General features: G+C 53.2%; 3 protein-coding genes across 8 annotated transcripts in view; 2 read left to right on the top strand and 1 right to left on the bottom strand.

Annotated features, from left to right (window-relative positions):
- ASCC1 (activating signal cointegrator 1 complex subunit 1) overlaps positions 1-5,198 on the bottom strand; it is a 41,976-nt gene extending 36,778 nt beyond the window's left edge. For 3 of the 6 annotated variants that reach the window (XR_009728522.1, XM_061373874.1, XM_061373875.1), the window contains exons 1-2: positions 1,218-1,339; positions 374-473 (exon numbers count right to left, since the gene is read on the bottom strand). Coding sequence is in view for 5 of the 6 variants with exons in the window: in XM_061373874.1 (XP_061229858.1) it covers positions 374-473; positions 1,218-1,326 (209 nt within the window). In the remaining variant the exon portion in view is untranslated. Of the gene's footprint in view, positions 1-373; positions 474-1,217; positions 1,340-1,990; positions 2,170-3,118; positions 3,184-4,838 lie in introns of those variants that run through there. The other 3 variants (XM_061373877.1, XM_061373878.1, XM_061373879.1) reach the window with 3 other exon arrangements.
- On the top strand, positions 2,860-9,774 carry ANAPC16 (anaphase promoting complex subunit 16). The gene is made up of 4 exons (XM_061373880.1): positions 2,860-3,002; positions 4,709-4,866; positions 7,007-7,081; positions 8,922-9,774. The coding sequence occupies exons 1-4, from the start codon at positions 2,947-2,949 to the stop codon at positions 9,035-9,037; spliced, it is 405 nt and encodes a 134-aa protein (XP_061229864.1). The 5' UTR covers positions 2,860-2,946; the 3' UTR covers positions 9,038-9,774.
- Positions 9,775-15,195: 5,421 nt separating this feature from the next.
- Positions 15,196-16,667, top strand: DDIT4 (DNA damage inducible transcript 4). Its single transcript, XM_061373873.1, has 2 exons — positions 15,196-15,333; positions 15,506-16,667. The coding sequence occupies exons 1-2, from the start codon at positions 15,237-15,239 to the stop codon at positions 15,979-15,981; spliced, it is 573 nt and encodes a 190-aa protein (XP_061229857.1). The 5' UTR covers positions 15,196-15,236; the 3' UTR covers positions 15,982-16,667.
- Positions 16,668-19,493: the final 2,826 nt, after the last annotated feature.

Genomic DNA, 19,493 nt, shown 5'->3' with positions numbered 1-19,493 from the left:
AGTCATGTGTGCTTTCTCTCAAAGCTTTCACAAATTCCCTTTGCCCGGCTGCTGGCCCCAGTCCTTCCTCCCCTTCTCCCACCCCCCGATGCTTTTATGTTCAAGGGAAGAGAAGCTCAAAAACCCTTCTGCCAGCAAGAAAGCACCACCTGCTGTCTCCGTCACAGGGAAGGCTAGGAGTCAAGCATGGCACAACTGTGCTAGAAAGGCATTGCCAGTTTTCCCTTCCCAAAAGCTAAAATCCACATCCACATAACGTAATACACTTCAGAGATCCGGTGCTTACCCCAACCTCAAAAAAAAATAATATTCTGCACTCAAGCACTTCCTCAGCTGGCGGAAACTCAAATAAACCAGGAACACACAGGCTCACTTGTATAACAGGCTGGGAACCTCCACTCTGCACTGGAAGCCTTTCTCAGTCTCTTCCACCACAAAGGCATCACAGGGCTCATCTGCACAGTCACCAGGGCCTAACAGAAAAAAACCAACAGACCTTGTACAACCTTTGTGAAGTTTGGCAGCTTTATGTAGGACAGTAGTCTCACAGGCTTCTTTTCCCAAGGTTAACTAAAGGAAGAAATGGACTCCTCTCTATTGAGGCTAACTGCTTTTTATTTCACCTTACTACCAGCTCCAGAAAACATAATGACTGCTTCTAAATCCACCACACTGGGAGGTGTAGGAAAGTGATAGTTACAGCCCAGGTTTTCTCTCAGGTGGAAGTTGTGCAAATACCCAGCGAAAATGGTCTCTGCTGGCAGGGTGGAAGCTGCCAGCCCATTCAGAGACCTGAGCAGGAATTTAAAGTCACAGAAGAATACAAATAGAAGGTGAGGATAGTTTTGGTTCAAGGGTACAGGTATAGTGTTTTGGAAATCAGTTCTCATACCCTCGGCATGGAAGATCCACACAGCCAATCTGTTTTCCTCTTTTACCAGAAATCTTTCACAGTCAGCAAGCAACCTGACAGTCAGCAGCACAGTCACCCAATCCACATTAAGTAACTGGGATTACGTCCATTTTGGTCAACAGGATTATCAGGGACCAACACAAAGTATTTTTCTCCCTCTCAAACACTTTGCTTCATCAGGTCCTTGTAGCACATAAAGACATGAGAGATGACACCAAGAGCTCCCTAGATGCCCAGTGTCGATGCTTTCACCTGTAACATGTCCTGACAGCACCACAGTCACCCTTCAAGCCTCACTCTTTACCTGCACAGAAATCATCCTCCTCTTCATGCTGGTAGGCCTGCTCTTGAATGACATTCTTCCTGTACACCCGCCCCTCGATCCTTATCAGGGTGGGCCGCAGAACGTCCATCCTGCTCGTCCTCCTAATGCAGGAACAAAGACAGCTTTGCTAACATATGCCAACAAAAGGTAAATGTCACTGTTTCCTCAAGCATAATTTGCAAGAGGCATCAGGGGAGCTCTGAGGGGCTCAGCAGTAAAGAGCGAGGTCTGTACCTCCAGAAGAGCAATACCTCCTTCTATGCATACGTATAAGAGACTTCAGAAAGGCAATGCCTTTTCAAACCTTGCCTTACTTGTTCAGAGAATTTACAAGCATACTCTTTGTCAGCTCACGAAGCACAATCAAGTAAAAATGGGAAATTTAAGTAATGTGTTTTAGTTAAAACTCTCTGTGGCCTCAATGTGCCTTTTCAGCACCGCTCAGGATTGTGAACCATTCTGCCTCGTAATTTTCCATAGCTGCAAAGCAAAGAGACCCCAGCCTCTTGCAAAGATTCCCATACAACACTGACCTCTCTCAAAACACCTGACATCCTCCATTTGTTTCTCTCTCAAAAGCCCAAGGAGCTTTTCAAAAGCAAAGCCAGTTCCCTTGGATGTGCTCTGGAGGCAGCTGGGGAAGGGACACAAAGCACAGAGAGAAGCTTACAGCGCTGCTGTAAGTGGTTACACCTCCTGCCTCCAGTGCAGAGCACTGCAGTAAGTTTGAGGCATAGGCATAGAAGTCTTACCCTGCCCTGCATTATTCCAAACAACATCAGAAACACGGGGCAGAGTTAAACTTCTTGTGGTGGAGACCACTGAATGGTGCAAAAGCAAAGCACTGCCAGTCATCACCAGACTTCACACTCTCAGTACATAAATGCCTGTGTTCACTGAAACTGTTAACACTGCCTATCTCAGTTGGCCTTGCTCTTAAACCAGAAATTTTGTTACTCAGAAAACAGTCTCCACCAAAAAATTTGCCTTCATCACCTGATGTTACATTTAAATAAAAAGGCATTCCTGTAGGTCAGTGAAAGAAGTGCAGAGGCAACAACCTCAATCTGCGCCAGGGAATGTTTACATTGGATATTAGGAACAATTTCTTCAGAGGGGTTAATCAGCCATTGGAACAGGCTGTCCAGGGCAGTGATGGAATCACCGCCCCTGGAAGTGTTCAAAAACCGTGTGGATGAGGCCCTAGGTGACATAGCTTAGTGGTGGACTTGGCAGTGCTGAGGTAATGGTTGGACTTGATGAGCTTGAATGTTTTTTCCAACCGAGTTGATTCTATCATTCTATGTGAACTCTGCACAGAGGAAGACAGAATAAGGCAAGAAAAGAAGTTACGGTTGTTAGTGTTTTGGTTTCACTCAGCTTTTGGGCTTTGTGTTGTTTTTAACGGCAGCGCCGGTGTCAGAATTCCCCGACGCGAGAGCTCAGGAGCGGCCACACCCCTCTGGCCCGGCCCTGCCTGGCGGCCCCACTCCCAGGCAGGCAGAGGAACGCTGCGAGGCGCTGAGGATGGGGTGCCCCTGGCCGGAGACCGGGAGGGAGGCGCATGGGGCAGCACCGCCAGCCCCCGCCTCAGCCGCCGCGGGTAACGGCGGCCGTTGCCAACGGTTACCGCTAGCACCACCCACCTCCCCCATTCCCGACGGAAGTAGGCAGGGGCCGCGCGCGGAGCGCGCCCGCCCGCCCCAGCATGCACCGCGAGCGCGATCACGCGCGCCGCCTGCGCCAAGCCGTCCGGGCGCCCAGGTGAGGTTCGGAGGGACCGGCGCACCCCGGGAGCAGGCGGGGGGCGTCCCGGGAGGAGAAGGGCCCTCAGCTTAGCCGGAGCGGGGAAAGAAGCTGGCGGCGGAGGCCGCACTCACCGAGAAGCCGCTCGCTACGGAAGCCGGGGAGGGGCCATGGTGGCAGAGGGTGGGGGGGCGGAGCCTGGGGCGGGAGGCGCATGCGTTATGGCAGCTACAGAGGCAGCTGCGTCGCTCGGCGGCCGTGTGGGTAGGATTTGCCGCTGCGCATGCGCATTACCGGCAGTTCCTCCCCTCGCCGCTTAGCCCGCGGGCGCTGTCCCCGTCCAAGGTGGCCGGGCCTGAGGCTGTGGCGTTGATGGCGAAGGTGCTGTTGTCGATATGTCCTGCCGTCCTCCTCCTCTGCATTTGCCTCAGCGTATTTAATATGAAATCCTGAACCTGTACGAGGACTCCGCCGTGTTTGCAAGTATCATTTCAGCACAAATCATAACCTTGCTTCCCTCACGGGCGGAAGCAGGGCTTGCTCAGGGTTGCTGAGGAAGGTGTTTCTGGACATACCGTAACCATATTAAAGGCTTCTTTTATTCAGGCGTTGTTCTTCACAATCTCTAAGCCCCCAGCCTCCTGCCAGCTGCTGTGCTGGTTTGTATCACAAGCTTGAGCTATGTGAATGAACACACAATCCCTAGTTATGACATTTTGTCCACTAAATCCTTAAGTGCTTTCCAAAGGCACCATCTGCATAGCCTAAAGAGTCTGGAGAAGTGTATTAAGTAAGGAGGATAACAGAAATGTATTAAATGGGCAGGATAATTAGGAAGTGCTTGTAAGTGGTTTGGCAGAGTAGCAAGTGCTGTTTCTTACAAGTGCCAAGTGACAGCTTTTTTACTGTTGGAGAGGTATGTGACGAGTTTGAAGTACCTCATCATGGCAAGCTCTACAGCCAATTCCTTTTAAAAGCAAGGCTAGGAAAAGGGTATGTGAGAAGCGACCAGGCTTATGCTGTACAGGCAGGCAGGTGCTCAGCCATTGCCAGTTTAGGTCAGATGCAGTATTCCTAAAGCAAAAGCACATCTGGAGTGATTTCAGAGAGCAGTTGCTGTGAATGAGGCGTAGCGTGGCTTCGTGCAGGATGCAGCACTGGAACTGGCAGTTCCACCAGCTTCCAGGCTTTATGAGGAAGCAGCACTTTTTCTGTTTGTGCTCCTGGAAACAGGGCAAAAAAGGAAAATAAAATAAGTCTTTTAATGGCCTCTGGGGAGCAGGAAGAGCACGAGGCAGCTGAAGGCCAGTGAATTCAGGCCAGCGACCTGTACCGGGTTATTTTTATGCATGCTCTGATCGCCCTGCTGAGTTCCCAGGTCCCCTTGCTGCGGGGGTCAGAGCCTGGGTTACCTTCAGTTTCTGGGTGCCACCGCGTGGTGTGACAGCTAACTGCAGCTGTCCCTGCAGTGGGTGCATGCACTGTGTGCATGCAGCAGGCGCGGGCGGCCTCTCTAAGGCATGCAGGGCAGCCTGAAACCACCAGAGCTTTGAGGCTGCTGAGCCACAGAGGGGGGTGGCAGCCCAGAGCTGTGCTTCCTGCCTCTTCCTGGACCTCACTGCCTTCATCTGCCGTCAGATACGTGCACGATTTCTGGCTTTGTGCCCTGGGAAACTCCGAGACGCCCTTCCTAACTTGGCTTTGCTCCCTTTTTGTTCTTCCAGGCTGGGACGGGGTGAAATGGCAGCCTCTTCCTCATCCTCCTCAGCTGGCGGGGTCAGCGGCAGCTCTGTAACAGGATCAGGGTTCAGCGTTTCAGACCTGACACCGCCCCGAAAAGCCCTCTTCACTTACCCCAAGGGAGCCGGAGAGATGCTGGAAGGTGATTGCTCCTGCATTTTTCCTTCCTTGCTGCTCCTGATGTGCAGGCAACCCTGTAAAGGAGTTGCTGAACTTGGCACCCTGCTGCCTTTTCAGACTTCAGCTGGCAAAAGCTGAAGGGAGGGAGGAAGGAAGCACCAGGGCTCGGGTAGGTCCTGAGCAGCCCTGGCTCTCCCACCAGTTGCTCATGAGGAAGTGATTTTTCTGGCAGTCGCCTGTTTTTTAGCTTCATGACACTTCAGACGAGGAAGCAATCTACCTGAAAAGGAACATGACAGTGTTAATTGCTCATTGTTAGCTAATCCTTTGATGTTGGGCAGGAATTACTATAAAGATAGCTGAGGTAGGAGTATTTTTCTTGGCGAAATGCGTTCTCATGTTGGATTTGACTGGACTAGTACAGAAGGCAGCTTGTATCCCTTCTGGCCAGGAAACATAGGGCTTGCTTTTGCCCTCGACCTGTATAAAACCTTGCCACAGAGGTCTGCAACAGGATAAATCAGAACTAGACATCTCCTTTAATCCTTCAAGCTGAGCACATTCCCCATTCAGGCTCAATTTTGTTGGAGTATTTCTGCAGAGCTGCCTGGAGAGGGCTGAGGGCTCTGATCCAGCACTGCATCTGGCGTTTGGGTGCCTGAGCCTGCCACCCTCTTCAACAGGGCTGCCTGAAGGAGGACCCACACACATGCAGCTGCATGTCCCTGCCCCTGCTCTGGGTGAGGGAGGAAGGGCAGGTCCTCCAGATGACAGGGTTAAACCAGGGTCTGTCTGTCTGCCAGCTCCCCTTGAACTTCCTGTGTTACTATGCTGCACACTTGACTGTATGAGCCTGAGGTTCATGGGGTGGCTGGGATTGGGGCTTGGGTGGCCCTGCACCTCAGAAGTGACACGGCAGTCCAGGGCAGCTGGGAACCGATCGCTACATCATTTAAGGACTGTTTTTATTACACATTAGAGGCCGTATGCCTGTCTATTGAAGTAATTATGACTGAAGGCTTGCTCACAGAACTTAACGAGCCCTCAAAACAAAATAATGAAACACTTCACATTACCAAATAGACAGGCAGCTAGAGAGCCACTCAGCAGGACAGCCAGGCTGGGGAGTCAGAAGAGAGGGAAGTGTGTATCTGGAAATAGCACAGGGCAGCACCAACACATCATTTCAACAGCTTGCGAGACGATGCTCTGAGCACAACAAAACCCCAGCTCATCCCTCCTACCTGGGATTCAGATTTTTCAGGTCCAGAGATCTGTTTCTGCCCTTAGTGTTTTAAATTGCTTCTCCCCTCATTTTTGTGGCATGGAGCTTTTTAGAGATTTTGCTTTGGGTTGACCTCTTTACCAGTAACAGCAGTTTGTCTGCTCTGGCTGGTACCAGCAACTAAACACTCTCCCTGTCACAAGAAGCTTTAGGTTGGGTTCTTAATGTCTGAGATAAAAGGTGATACACCCATTCTTTCATCTGGTGGGTACTAGAGGGTAGCTGCATATCCGTTTCTTGTTCAAAATCCTCACTGACTGACTTTTACTGTTACTTTAACTACCTTGCTTGTTTTTACATAAACCCTCAGATATTTTAGGATGTTTTTTAGAAGGGAGGAGTGTAAACTATATCAGTACTTGGCACACAATTCGCTATGTATTCCAGATTGCTTTATTTCTGGGACAGCTGTGTGATCAATTACTGATTTAGATGGCAAGAGATACACATTATTTGAAATCCTTTATACAGGGTTGTGGTCTAAGTCTGGGGGAAATCAGATAGCATTACAAGGACAGAAGCATCTGAGCCACGAGGGAATCAGAGACTGCCATAGTATTAGCTGGCTTCTCCTTAGCTTACCTTCTGTTTAAAATGGGCTAAAATTGCTTGACAGAGTATCAGCTGGGGTGTCTCCCAGGTGGCACATTCCCCAGCCACACTGGGAGCCGGCCAAAATGGTGCACAAGATTTTAGCACAGGGTCACAAGGGCTTGAAACCAGAGCAATGCGTGCTCAGTGCAGGACAAAGTGTTGGAACAAGGCAAGTAGGGAAACCCACAGCTCAGACATAAAAATAGAAGGTTGGTGGCACTCAGTTAAGGCTGCTCAGCCTTAAAACTCTCAGATTAAACCACCTCCCTTTTTCTGTTTACAGATGGCTCCGAAAGATTCCTCTGTGAATCTGTTTTCAGCTATCAGGTTGCATCTACATTAAAGCAAGTGAAACATGGTAAGCACTGAAGCGCCGTCTATTTTAACTGCATGTTGACCAGGAAAGATGGCAGGGGAACACAGAGAAAAGGCTGACATCTTCTCAGGTGCTGACCACAAAAAAGCAGAATAGCCTTTTAAGTTGGCAAATTAAGGCGAAGTCAGGCCATCATCAAGTCCTTTTGCAAGCCCTATGCAAAGCAAGGAGAACCCACACAGCCTGGGTGGGAACAGGCTGTGCCTTTCGAAGCTTGTTTTTCCATCTTTGTGTGCCGAACTGCCTTCGCGAGAGGTGAGGCCAGCAGGGGAGGTTATGGGCAGGAAACGCCCACACTCTGATCTTGGCCCAGCACTGACTGTCTCTATGGCCCCAGGCACACAGACACTTGATTCCACGTTTGGTTCTCTGCCGAGCCTGAGACCTTGTGACACCAGTAGGGTCAAGCCAGGTTTCCAAAGGTGCTCAGGAGATGGACACGCAGATGCCTGGTGTGGCGTGATGGGGCTGACTCCACTCCCTGCCTCCCCAAGGAAGAGCCTTACGTCTTGTTTGAACTGCTTCCTTCCTGGGGCTTTTGCCTAGCTGCCTATAACTGAATGATGGGCTTGACTGCACAGCAACTTTCATTCTCAAGTTACTGGGCAGAGCTCAGCACTGGCTTGTGTCTGCTGCTAAAGGGTCACATCCTTTCTGGTCCCCACCTCTTTTCAGCTAGAATGGGTACTTTCTTGTGTTGTCTCAGACCAGCGAGGTTTCCTGTCCTTCCACCAGCAAGGGTTGTCAGGAGGAGGTTTGGGCATGTGCAGCAGCCTGCAAGTCTGTGCTCCTGCATTTCTGAACCATAAAGCAAAGCCAAGCTTCAAAGCTATTGTTTCCACAGCCCTGGTGCTACTGCAGCTGTAACTACCAGGGGCTGCTGCACAGACTGGCACCCTGATAATCACCAGCCTTTGAAATTCATTTGTGGAGCACCAGTCCCCTCCCCATAAGAAAGGGGAAAGGCTTAAAAAAAGATTAAGGTCATCATTTTTTGGCTTGTTTGTTTGACAGTTCCCAGAAGCACTCAGCTGCAGGAGGTGGAGTGAGAACAGTCCCACTTAAAAGCACCCACTGCTGCAGTCAGCATAAATCATGCTCATTTCATGTTACGCCTCTTGCTATCAAGTGAGCTGTGCTGGGCCATTCTTCCAAGAGGCTGCTGTGCTGTTAAACTTCGAGCAGAACCAAGAGAAGAAGGGGCTGTTCTCATCTCCCTACCATGGCAGGCAATTTGACTGAAAATTGAGCCTGCATACCCAACACACAACTGGTTTAAAATAAAGCTAAGAGGAAGAAGATGTCTTGGGGATCCCCAGGGAGGCAGCCTTTGTGTCATTAGCATGCTTTGATTGCAGAGCCTTTCTGCTGGAGTCATCCAGGCCCTCCTCAAAGGACCTTCATTAAAATGAGGAGTTCCTTGGGCTGCACCCAGCTCTACCGTGGGCTGACCAAGCTCTCTCTGACCTTCTCTGTTCTTTTGCACTATAAATATTTATGCTAAAGAAATGAGCTTCATCCTGTTCTCACCCCCATATGCTAATCGGCCTCATGTTTCCCTGTTAGGACTTGAATTTAGATGGCACGGGCAGGGATGGGTAAATGCACAGTGAGCACCAGACAAGGCAGAAAAGCCTGTCCCTGCTTTCTCCTGAGGTCTCACCGTTTGCACAGGGTGTTGTGTAGAGTGGGTTTGTATTCAGATTGGCTCGGTGGGTTTTATTCTGCTCTGCTCCCCACTGGCAGCTGGGAATTTGCATCTAATGGAAAGGTTTGATTGCACTGTCACTGCAAACCACAGTTACCTTTGAACTTCTTGCAGATCAACAAGTCGCACGGATGGAAAAACTAGCCGGTTTGGTGGAAGAGCTGGAGGCAGATGAGTGGAGGTACAAGCCAATAGAGCAGCTCCTGGGATTCACTCCCTCCTCAGGCTGAGTGTGTGTGATTGCTGCTGTCAGGGAGGAGAAGTAAAACATTCTCTGGCCTGGCTTCAAAACACCCCCCCATTTATTAAGACGCTGACAGCTGCATTGGCAGGACTGGGTTTTTGTTGTGTTTTTTTTAAGTTGAGAGTAGGGATCCCCCCTAAAGCTGCCAGTAAATGGAAATGACGGGATTCTCCAAGTCCTCCGCGATGTTACGGGCTGGCGGGGCTCAGTTTCTGTAACTTAGAAGGTAGGATCAGTTTCACAGAACTTGGAGAATCACCTTATTGCTCATGGAGAAGGGAAGATTTACAGTGTGTGGTGGTGGGGAAAGCAACCCAGAAACTTGGCCTGGCCTTTCTCTGTGCGTGGCCGAAGGACCGGGTGATCAGTGAGATGCGAAGCGCGTGTCCTTGTTGCTCGAGCCAGGCCTCTGTAGAACACAGGTAGGCCATCCTGCCAAAAGCACTCTTCACCCCTAGCCATTGTTTTGGGGGATGAACAGGACAGGAACTGTCCCAGGTCGGTTAAGAGGGGGCAAGTGGTGATGCTTTTCTGCAGAGCCACCTCGTGTATCACTGGAGCTGTTTTCTCTCTCTTGCTGTTTCCCTTGTGTCTGCACAACAAGTGCTGGTAGGACACTGCTCTCTAATGCAGAAACTGTATCTTTAATACCCTGAAACTCTTTTTTTATCTTTGTTACATATTAGATTGCTCTGTGATAATAAAAGAATTGTGTCTTTGAAACCATTCATCTTTTCAAAGCTTGTGCAGGGGGGGTCTGATGAAAGAAACAGTCAGCTGTTCCATAGGTAATGGGAGGTTTAATGAAGCTCAGAAGCAGCTTGGCTGTTACAATGGTCAGCTTAAGTTCAATTTAAAATAAACCCTCTGAGAGGAACCAAACCACGCTTACTTTGTGCTCAAAAGTGGATTGATTTAAATCAGATTTTAATCCTTGTTTAGCTCTGCCAGCAGAAACCCCTTATTTAAATCCATCCGTTTTAATCATCTTGTTTTCATTTGTACTTCACTGCTGTTCTTGAAGGGAACTGGATTTCCATTTTCTGGCAGAATCATTTAAACATGTTCATTTTTCCACTGATTACAGCCTCAACACCACGTTTTTTCTAGCCAGCAAGCAGACAGGCTTAGCACTCTACTTAAGCAATTAGACCACTTATTGCTCCAGATGCCCAATTCTTCCATTTTCAACTTCTTATTTACAAGAGGATTTTATTTTTACTTACTATTTTAGTCCAGCCACATCTGGATTGAAACAGATTAATCTGAATCCATCCCCATCATAGTTATATGGCCAGCAATTTCTGTTAGCTAAAACTAAACGGGGGAAGTATGCAGGCATGTTCTGTATTTGTCTCTAAATTAGCCCTGGTATCAGAGTCAGCTTTTTGTGATCCAGAGCCACGTCACCCAAAAGCAAGCCTCGATCTGCAGACAAAGCCCTGGTTCCAGCCCTGTACCCCATGGAAAGGCACCATACGGTTTCTGAAAGGGTGTCTGGATGTTCTCACGTGTGGCTACAGCTCAGCTGAGATATGTCCCAGCCCGGAAAACCTCTTCCCGGTGCTGGCGGGCCGCCAGCCCCTGCTCTGCAGGGCCTCCTGCAAAGTAAGCTGGTCCTCCATCAGTACTGCTTTAAACATGATGGCATTTGGTATAAACTTCCATCCCCGAGTGGCTATTTTGAAAAGAAGGGAGCGTTTCAGTCATCAACCGTTTTCTTTTAAATCATCTGTTTTTAATCCTTACTCCAGACACCAAACTTATGTTGGCCAAACTAGTCAGAAATACCCCCTGTATCAAGACAGCCCGGTGGGGTTTGGGAACAGAGCTGTGCGCCTTCAGCTCTCTGCCGGCACAGCAGCGCCCCTCGCCCCTCGTACTGGCCTTGAGTCGCCCCCCCGTCGCTGCCCCTACGTGCTGCAGCCGGCGTAATCAGATACAGAAAGAGCTTTTCCTTTTTACTGCTCCACCTGAAACTTTTCCACTCTGCCAGCCCTCCAGGGAGACTGAGGGATTGGTGCCTGTGGCTCTGCTGGCAGGATGCAGTGCTCAAGCATTGCCCACATCTCCCTGCAAGCCCAGTGCGTGCACAAGGTTCTAAAATGGGGGGGGCTGAGATTTCCCTGAGGCAGGTCCCCCTCTTGTCCTCCACGCATTCCGTGTTTTCCAGCTGTTTCTTAGTGGTGTGCTAGGCTCATGGCTGAACAGAGCAGGAGCAGGGAACGTCCCGGCTCCATGCAGTACACGGCTTGTTTGTACGCTTGCCCAGCACCAAAATAGACACATGTGTGAGAGCCATTGAGAGGAAGTGAAAAGTTCAGCCTGTACAGTACTACAAATGCAAAAACATGTTGTTGGCTGTTCCCTCCCCTGGCTCAGTAAACACTTTATGTAAGGCAGCAAAAACTGGAGGGATTGCTGTACGTTAAACTAAAAAAGCTTTGCCCTCCCCCTCCTCCAAACACAGGTTTTCCCTGGCAGCTGGAAATTCCCCAGCTGCCCTGTTTGTGTTTTACAGGTCTGTGGAGCAGAGCCGGTGGTAACTATTCCTCCCCAGGGTTTTTTTTGAAGCCCTGTTGCTCCTCACCTCGGGGGTCTCTGCAGCACCATCAAGGGCCGGGTGATCCACGCTGGGGCTATTTGGAGGCTGCAGCTGGGAGGGGAGCAGCAGGGGGCAGGGAGCCCATCAGCTGTGAGCAAAAGTTGATGTGGGGAGGGGAGGGAAAGGAAAAAAAGCTGAACAAAGAGCCCCGTTCAGGGCTGCTAGTTAGTTTTCCTGTGGGTGCTTGCAGCAGAACGTTATGTACTGTGCGCAAGCCACACTCGTGCCTCCCCCCCACCCCCGGCTCCTCGCTGCTGGCCGCAACCCCAGTGCCGGCCGTGGCACCAAAGCACACGCTCGCCCTGTGGCTCGGCCAAACCACCCGGCTCAGGAGGGCCTCTGCCCACAGCCAGGATGCAGGACTGAGGGGCAGGCCCCCAGGCACCAGCTCATGGCTTTTACCTGGGGCAGGCAAATGAATGAACTCCGGAGATGAATTTCACAGCCCCCACCATGCAAATGGCACGATGCCAACCCAGCACTTGGCCTCTCGGCTGCCAAAACCCATCCACGGTCCTGCTTGTGTGCATGTTCCTTGTTTCTCCGCCCGACTCCCCCAGGTCGCGGGCAGGCAGCCTGCCTGCAGCTGCTTGTCCTGGGGGTAGAGAAGCCTGAAAGGTTCGGCTGTGGTGGAGACCTGCCCAGCCAGCAGCACGCCGGGACCTGCTGCAGCGTCCCACGCAGCTGCAGCCTTCAGCTTGCCTCTGAGAGCTGGCCCCAGGCTCAGCACGGTGGTGAAGGATGCATGGGGTCACCCCTTTTGTGCCTGTCACCCCCTGCCACCACTGGGGACCTGGTGAGTGCAGACAGGGCCAGAGAGAGTGCAAAAGGCACCCACACTCTGCAGGCACTTAGGCGACAGCCCAAAAACTGTGGCTTCCTTCCAGCTCAGACCCTTCCTTTGTTACATTCGCCACTTGGACACAGAGGATCACACCAGCCTCTGTGCCAACCCCAGCTGGCAACTGTGTGCCAGAACAATGTGTAAAACTACCTAAAAACAGCTTTTGGGGCAGTGGAGCTGCTGAAACCCAGTGTGAAGACAGGGACCACACCATGAGCAGTGGCAGCCACCCCTGCTAGGAATGTGCCCCCCCGCATATGTGGGACACGGTTTGCACCCAACGTGCACAGAGGCACTCACTGAGGCCCCCCAACCGGTACATCCCCTCCCCTCCCTTCCTCCTCCTCCTCCTTCTCCTCCGGCCCCTCCCCCTGCAGCCCTGCAGAACTGCTGAGCTCAGCACATCCCGGGCAGGGGCCTAGCCAGGACCCTCCCCAGTGCCAGCCACCCTGACAGCTCCGGCTTAACCCTTTGCAAAGCCGGCCAGGCAGGAAATGGGAGTGATGGAGCAAATCTCATTTGGGGGGTGTGGTATGTGTGTGTCCCACAAGGCACAGCAAGCCGGGAACAGTCTGTCCAGAAAGCTTCACCCATCATCCCGAGCCCCCTCTGCTCTCCGCAGAAAGGACTGCGGGTCAGGGGGAGGGATACACTGCTTGGCTACAGAAATCATGCTGGGTTGATGCCAGCAGCAGTTCCTGGGGAGGGGAAGCACAGGGATTGCAAACACTGTAGTTAAAACTTTGCTTTCTAGCACCAGACCGTTTCTAGAGGCTCTCCTCAGCCGCGGTTGCAGCCTCTTTTGCGAAGGAAAAGGAGCTGCAAGCTCCGCATCCCCTCCCCTCCCAGCAGAAGCAGGAGCGTGCAGCATTGTGTTAGGATTGTTTGATTTCAGAGATCAGAACTTGCATCTCACTTTAAAGGCTGCCATCACAGCAGAGGCTGCCTGCTTCCCTGCCTGCCAGGCAGTGTTATGGCAAAGAAAAATATTTATGCTGGGCTTCAGAATTCAAGGTTATTTATAGCAGGGCACCTTCCCTGTGGCCCTGTACCTCCTTTTCATTTATTTGCCGTTTTCCCCGTTTTGACCCCAAAGCCAGCAGTTCCTCATCTATTTTCAGCCTCACCCAGGGAACACTTGCACCAATCACTTGGTGGCTGTGGGGAGAAAAAAGCCACGAGCTAGACTTTGTTAAAAACAGGATCCCAAGCACCATCCAGCCATTCCCGAGTGTGTGTGTGCATACTTTGCTGCACTGCGCCGCAAGTACACAAGTATCGATGTGTATTTTTAACAGTTGGGATTGGTTCATGCTTTGTCCCAAAAGCAGAGCAGTGGCCTTGCATGCCATGGGAGCAAGCCAGGGCTTGTTCCCAGCTCTCCATACAGCCCCTCTGGCCCACACCTCCCTGGGATGCTACGCGCTCCCCTGGCTTGGGCCTCCGCTCCCAAAGCAGCGACAGATCCAAGCCCTGCTTCTGCTTTGACTCCCACCACTACAGCTGCTGGTGGGGTGTCCGGACCCTCACACCTGTCACCCAGCACAGAGGTCACTCAGCAAGCATGCTGCTGACATGGAGAGCCTGTCCCCCTCCCTCCTGACCCACATTTGCTCTCCATGGTTGTCACTGCTGGGCTGTTATCACTCTCTGCTCAGGAAGGCCAGTACCCAAGATAGCTCCCGGAGTGACTTCAGAGTGTGCTCAGCTCCTCTGATAAAGCCACGGGCAGCGCGGCAGGAGGACAAACAAAGCCCTTTATCACCAAAGAATGGGCCCTCGGCTCCTGCGCTCCTCAGGGTCTGCCTTTGGAAAGGTCACGTACGCAGGGTCCAGCATGCACAGACCTGTGGGGTTCCACCTCCACAGCAGAGGGCTCTGAGCAGGACAGTGTCCTCCCCCATTCTATGGAACCACTGGGAAAGGCAGATGGGGTTACCCCAGCCTGGCACTTAACAAAATCCCTGTGCCGGGCTCTCCACTTTTTAACACGTTTCACTCCAGCAGGCGTTATTTTCCTCAGGAGCCACCACAACGCTGACAAATGGGACACTGGCACCCCCATCACCTGCAGAGCCTCTGGCTCTCAGTTTGGTTTGTAACCAGAAGCAGGGCAGCAGTGAACTGAGGCTGCCATGGCCCGTGGCTGGGCTGTCTCTGCCGTGCACAGCAGGACGAGGCCCTGCCAGGGCTCGTCACGCTAACACTGCCTGGAAGACAATGGTGATCAGCGGGCACGTCCCAGCCAGCATATACAAACCCCTCACAACCCATCACCTGCTGCCTGCTTCTGTACGAGCCGGGGCGTGCGTCACAACACGGGGAACCTGTGTCCACGGCGTGTGTCCCCCTTCCCACTGCTGTCCCCACCACAACCTGTCTGAGGCCAAGCAGCGAGGCCTGCGAAGGGGTCCGGCCCCGGGGTGCGTTTGGTGAAGCCCAAGACCAGGCCAGGCCAGGCAGGCCGGGGCTGGGGCTGGGGCGGGGCGGGGCGGCCGGGGCAGCCGGCGGGCGCGGGGCGGGCTGCACCGGCGCTGCCCGGCGCTCCTGACGCAACCCCCGACGCCGTTTGCAGGGGGAGGGGCGGGGCCTCCCGCTGTCACCGGGCAGGAGAGACGCCGCGGACGTGCCCCGCGCTCCCATTGGCGGGCGCGGACGGGGGGCGGGCCCCGCCGTGCCGGGTCTATATGAGGCGGCGGCGCAGCGGGTGCAGGGCAGAGCGGGCGGCGGTGCGCGATGCCCGGGATGTGGCACCGGCTGGCGGGAGGCGAGCCCGGCCGCCTGGAGACCTCGGACTGCGAGTCGCTAGGCAGCGCCTCCGGGTCGGAGGGAGGTGAGCGGGGTGGGAGTCGCCCTTGGGGTCCTGCGGGGTGTGAGGTTGAGTTAAAGGTGCTGTGCCGCAGTTACAGCCCCAACCCCCGGCTCAGTGTGCCTCCGTAACCGTGAGACCCTAGCCTGTCCGCAGGCAGCGGTCCCGGTGCTGATTTGCCTCCCGTTCTCTGCAGATGCTGAATACGTTGATGGTGTCTCCCTGCCGGATCTGGACCTGCTGCATGACCCTGAAGATGAGCTGCTGTGTGCCAACCTGATGGACCTGGTCCAGAGCACGCTGGGCAGAGCCCCGCTGGGCGCCAAGCGCTGCTCCCGGCTCCTCATGCCGGCCCAGCTGCTGGCGCAGGTGAGGACGGAGCTGCTGCGCTTGGCCTGCAGTGAGCCGTGTGGGCTTCGTGGGGCCCTCCTTGATCTGTGTGTGGAGCACGGCAAGGCCTGCCACGACGTGGGGCACATCACCGTGGACCCGGCCGTGGTGCCCACCTTCCAGCTCACCCTGGTGCTCCGGCTGGACTCCCGCCTGTGGCCCAAGATCCAGGGACTCTTCACCTCGGGACCGGCTTTCACGCCGCTGAAGCTGAGCACGGGCTTCAGGGTCATCAAGAAGAAGCTGTACAGCTCCGAGCAGCTGCTCATAGAGGAGTGCTGATGGGCTGTGCCACAGAAGGGACTTACCCAAGTGCTTTGGAAGAGCTGGTTAGAGCGTGGCGGCTCCTGGCAGCTGCTGTAGTTTAGGTTAGGCTGGAGTAGGGCTGTAGGTGGAAGTAGTTGGGGCAGGCGGGGGGCCCCGCGGAGCGCCTGCCTGTGCCGGGGCATCCCTAGCAGCAGAGCGGGCCAGGACACGGGCGGAGGTTGCTTCACACTGTCGATGATTGTGGGGTGATTGCGGTGACTGCGCTCCCGGATGTGGCAGCCGGGCTGCTGGGGGCAGGCAGCCTCCTCCCGTTGGCTGATTAATCATGGGGTTTTTGTAACAAGGATTGTAATCAATGGGGTTTCTGGGGGAGGGGCTGTGTGGGAGTGAGTGACAGCTGAGCTGTAAGTTCGGATCAAAGGCAAAACCCCACTGCTGGCATCTGGGCAGCTCTGTGCGGGCTCCCCGTGTTGCAGGAGGAGGGTCTGAAATCGCGTTGGGTTTTGGATCGTGAGAGGGGAGAGTGAATGGTGGGAGAGGTGACACAGGGATGGAGGGCAGGACCCCTCACCGTGACACGCTGTGGGTGCTTCATTGGTTACAGTTTACACTCCTACACTTGATGTTCAAGTGCAAGACTTCCTATGCAATCGTGTCGGTGGTTTTTTTACTTTTCTAATAAAATTTGTCTTAATTGATAACCTGCTGTCTCCGTTGTCACTCTGGTTCAGAGAGGGATGATGCAACCGCTTGTCTGATGGTGTGAAATCCCCCCTGGCATCCTTGGGAAGCTCTTTTCTGGCAGGTGGGAGCTGAAGGCTTTGGGAATGGGGTGGGGGGAATCCCACTGTGACAGCTCCTAATTGCAGGGCATGGGGCTGTGAGTCAGGGGTGCTGAGTCAGACCCCTGAGCCAGCCAGGTGCATGCCTGTGCCTGGGGAGCGGTGCCTGGGCTCCCCAGCGAGGGGCTGCTGCTCTCCATGGGAGCTGGGGGGGGGTGGGCAGAAAGCCAGGAGCATTGGCTGCAGTGGTGAGGGAGGGAGGGAGGTGGGAGGGTCACACCTGCCGGGGGAGTGCTCCCCAGCTCCAAACACACTGCAGAAATGAGGCCAATTACCCAAGCCTGCAATTAGAGTCACTCAGAGAAAAGGCTTTCACTAAAGGGCAATTAAGCTGCTCGGCAAATGAAGAGCCTCAGAAGGTGTGGGGGATAAAGCCAGCCTGAAAAACCATTTCCATTCAAATGTGAGCTTGTTCTGGCTCAGGCTTCTGTTGGTTTTTGTTTGGTTGCTTTTGTTGTTTGGCTTGAGTTTATTATCTTTTTTTCCCCACTCTCCTGTGGACAAACAGTAACTTTTTGATGAAAATTTCCACCAAAAAAGTTGCTTTTGAGAAGGACAACCCACAGCCGGAGTGCTGGGAGATGAGGTTGCTCACCTATGTAAATACTGCCTCGGAGCAGCCAGGGCAACAAGGAATGCCTGGTGGATACAGCTGGAAACGTGCCTTTACAAACCCACATTGTGCAAAGGGAGGTGGGATGTTTTCCAAAGGGTCTCACGCCAGAGCATTCCCTCCCTCACGTGAGGGGCATCCCCGTGCTAGGGTCAGGCGGTGCAGTGCCCTGAGGGGCTGCCCAGCACAAAACTACCCACCAGAACAGCCCTGGGGCCACTGAGAGGGCTGCAAACGAAGCTCCAAATCCTAAGTTTTGCTGTGAAATCAGGAGAGAAGCAGATTTTGGCACCACCAGCACAGGGTGGAAGCGGCATGTGGTGATAGATTTACAGCACGGTGACGGCAGCAACACCAGTGGCCTGGCTCTGGCTGTGCCATCATCACCTCCGAGACACATTGTGTCTTGAATCTATATATATAGCTCTATAAATACACATAGTTTTATGTATCGAGCCCCTAAGCACACAGAGGGGATGGCCCCGTGTCTCACCTGCTCCCTGCCAGCCTTTCTGGGGTGGGTGAGGGACTCTGCATCATGTTTGTTTAAATGATTATTATAAGGAATAATCAAGGCTTTGTAGAAAATGCCAAGAGAATGAAACACAATGCAGAATGACAGCCTCTTTGCTGGGGGGTGCCCAGAAAAACCTTCCATGTGGGTCCATACGCCCCTAAAGCACCCCATGGTCACAGCCTCAGCCATCAGTGATGGCAGGTGAAGCTTTGCTTCTACTTATAGCAAAATGGCTTTTCTGTGAGGAATCTGGGGGGATCTCAAGGTCCCTGGGGTTTGGCAGCTCCCTGGAAAGTGCTAGGAGCTTCCAGTGACGCTGCATTTATCATCTCCCAGTGCAGGGGGCAGGCAGAGGGATATTTTGGGACCCGGGAGGTGGTGATGGGGCTATTTGTGGCACTGGCCTCATCCCCGGGAGTCCAGGTGCCGTCATGGTGTTGGGAAAAGTGAGATATTTGGGACATCAGCAGCAATAAGGCAAATGGGGATTTTAGTCCTTGGGTAATGCTAAACCCTCTTGTTTTGCTGCCAAAAATGACGGTGGTCGTATGCAGGGTCCCCTTCACTCCTTACATGTGGGAAGAGGATGATCATGGGGCACCTGCCTTCCCCTGCTGCTTCCCTGCCTTTGGCTACCACTCCAATTAAAAGCATGGGCTAATGAGCTACGAAGTAGGGAAGGAGCTAATAGGCAGCCAAAATTGCCCGTACCTTTGGTGAGTGGGAAGGGACCAGCACACCAGAAGTGCAGAGCATCTCCCATTGCTCTGGGCTGGGAATGACCCAAAATGCAGCGAAAGCACCCCAAAAACTTGGGCATGGATGCAGCTGATTACAGAATTAAAGCAAATAAATGGAGCCGCGGCGTCTGTGCTGGTGGCACTGGTGCTTTGCTGGGGGCTGTGTAGGTTCATGCCAGACACTCCTAGCCAGCACCGGCATTGTGTGAGGTCAGCAGGGCTGACTCACTGCCACTGCTGAGAACACAGTGCCAAGGGGAAATGGAAGCGACGTGACCCCTTGGCCTCTGAGAGGAGGGAAAAAATGGGGAAGTGGGAAAACCCACCCCAAAACCTCCAGTCCTTTGATGTGTGGGGCTAGGGAGGCAGAGGGGAGCACCAGAGGGGTCAGGCCTGCCCCAAGAGCCATCAGTTTCTGCTCTTGGGAAATATGTCTAGGCCACATTTCCATCCAGGACAAAGGCAGCCCAAGCCTTCCTGCCCCCTGCCCTCCCCAAACCTGTCTGAAGGGCACCTTTGAGCACTGGGATGATGCTGCCAGGATGGTGGGATTATGGAGTGAGAATAAAGCATCCCCAAAAAGAGCTTGGCCAGAGGATGTGGGGGACCTGGCTAACAAAGGTTCTTTGATTCAAGGGAAGATGAGGCACAAGGCACCCTACTGGGAGCATCCCTGTGGAACCAGTTTGAAGCAAAGATGTCTTTCTAAGCCTCTGCCATCCCCTTACCAGAACCCACGGCTAATTCGGGGGGACACTACCTGCTCTCCATCTTCTCCCTGTCCTTACCTCTCCCACGCTGGGGAGGCCTCTGCA

Source organism: Neopsephotus bourkii, unplaced genomic scaffold (genome assembly GCF_033783945.1).
Source record: "Neopsephotus bourkii isolate Nb327-2 ecotype Australia unplaced genomic scaffold, CSIRO-AGI_Nbou_v1 NB_1634, whole genome shotgun sequence".
Classification (NCBI taxonomy): Eukaryota; Metazoa; Chordata; class Aves; order Psittaciformes; family Psittacidae; genus Neopsephotus; species Neopsephotus bourkii.
Note: the sequence above shows the minus strand (reverse complement) of the source record. Positions and strands in the feature narration are given on the sequence as shown.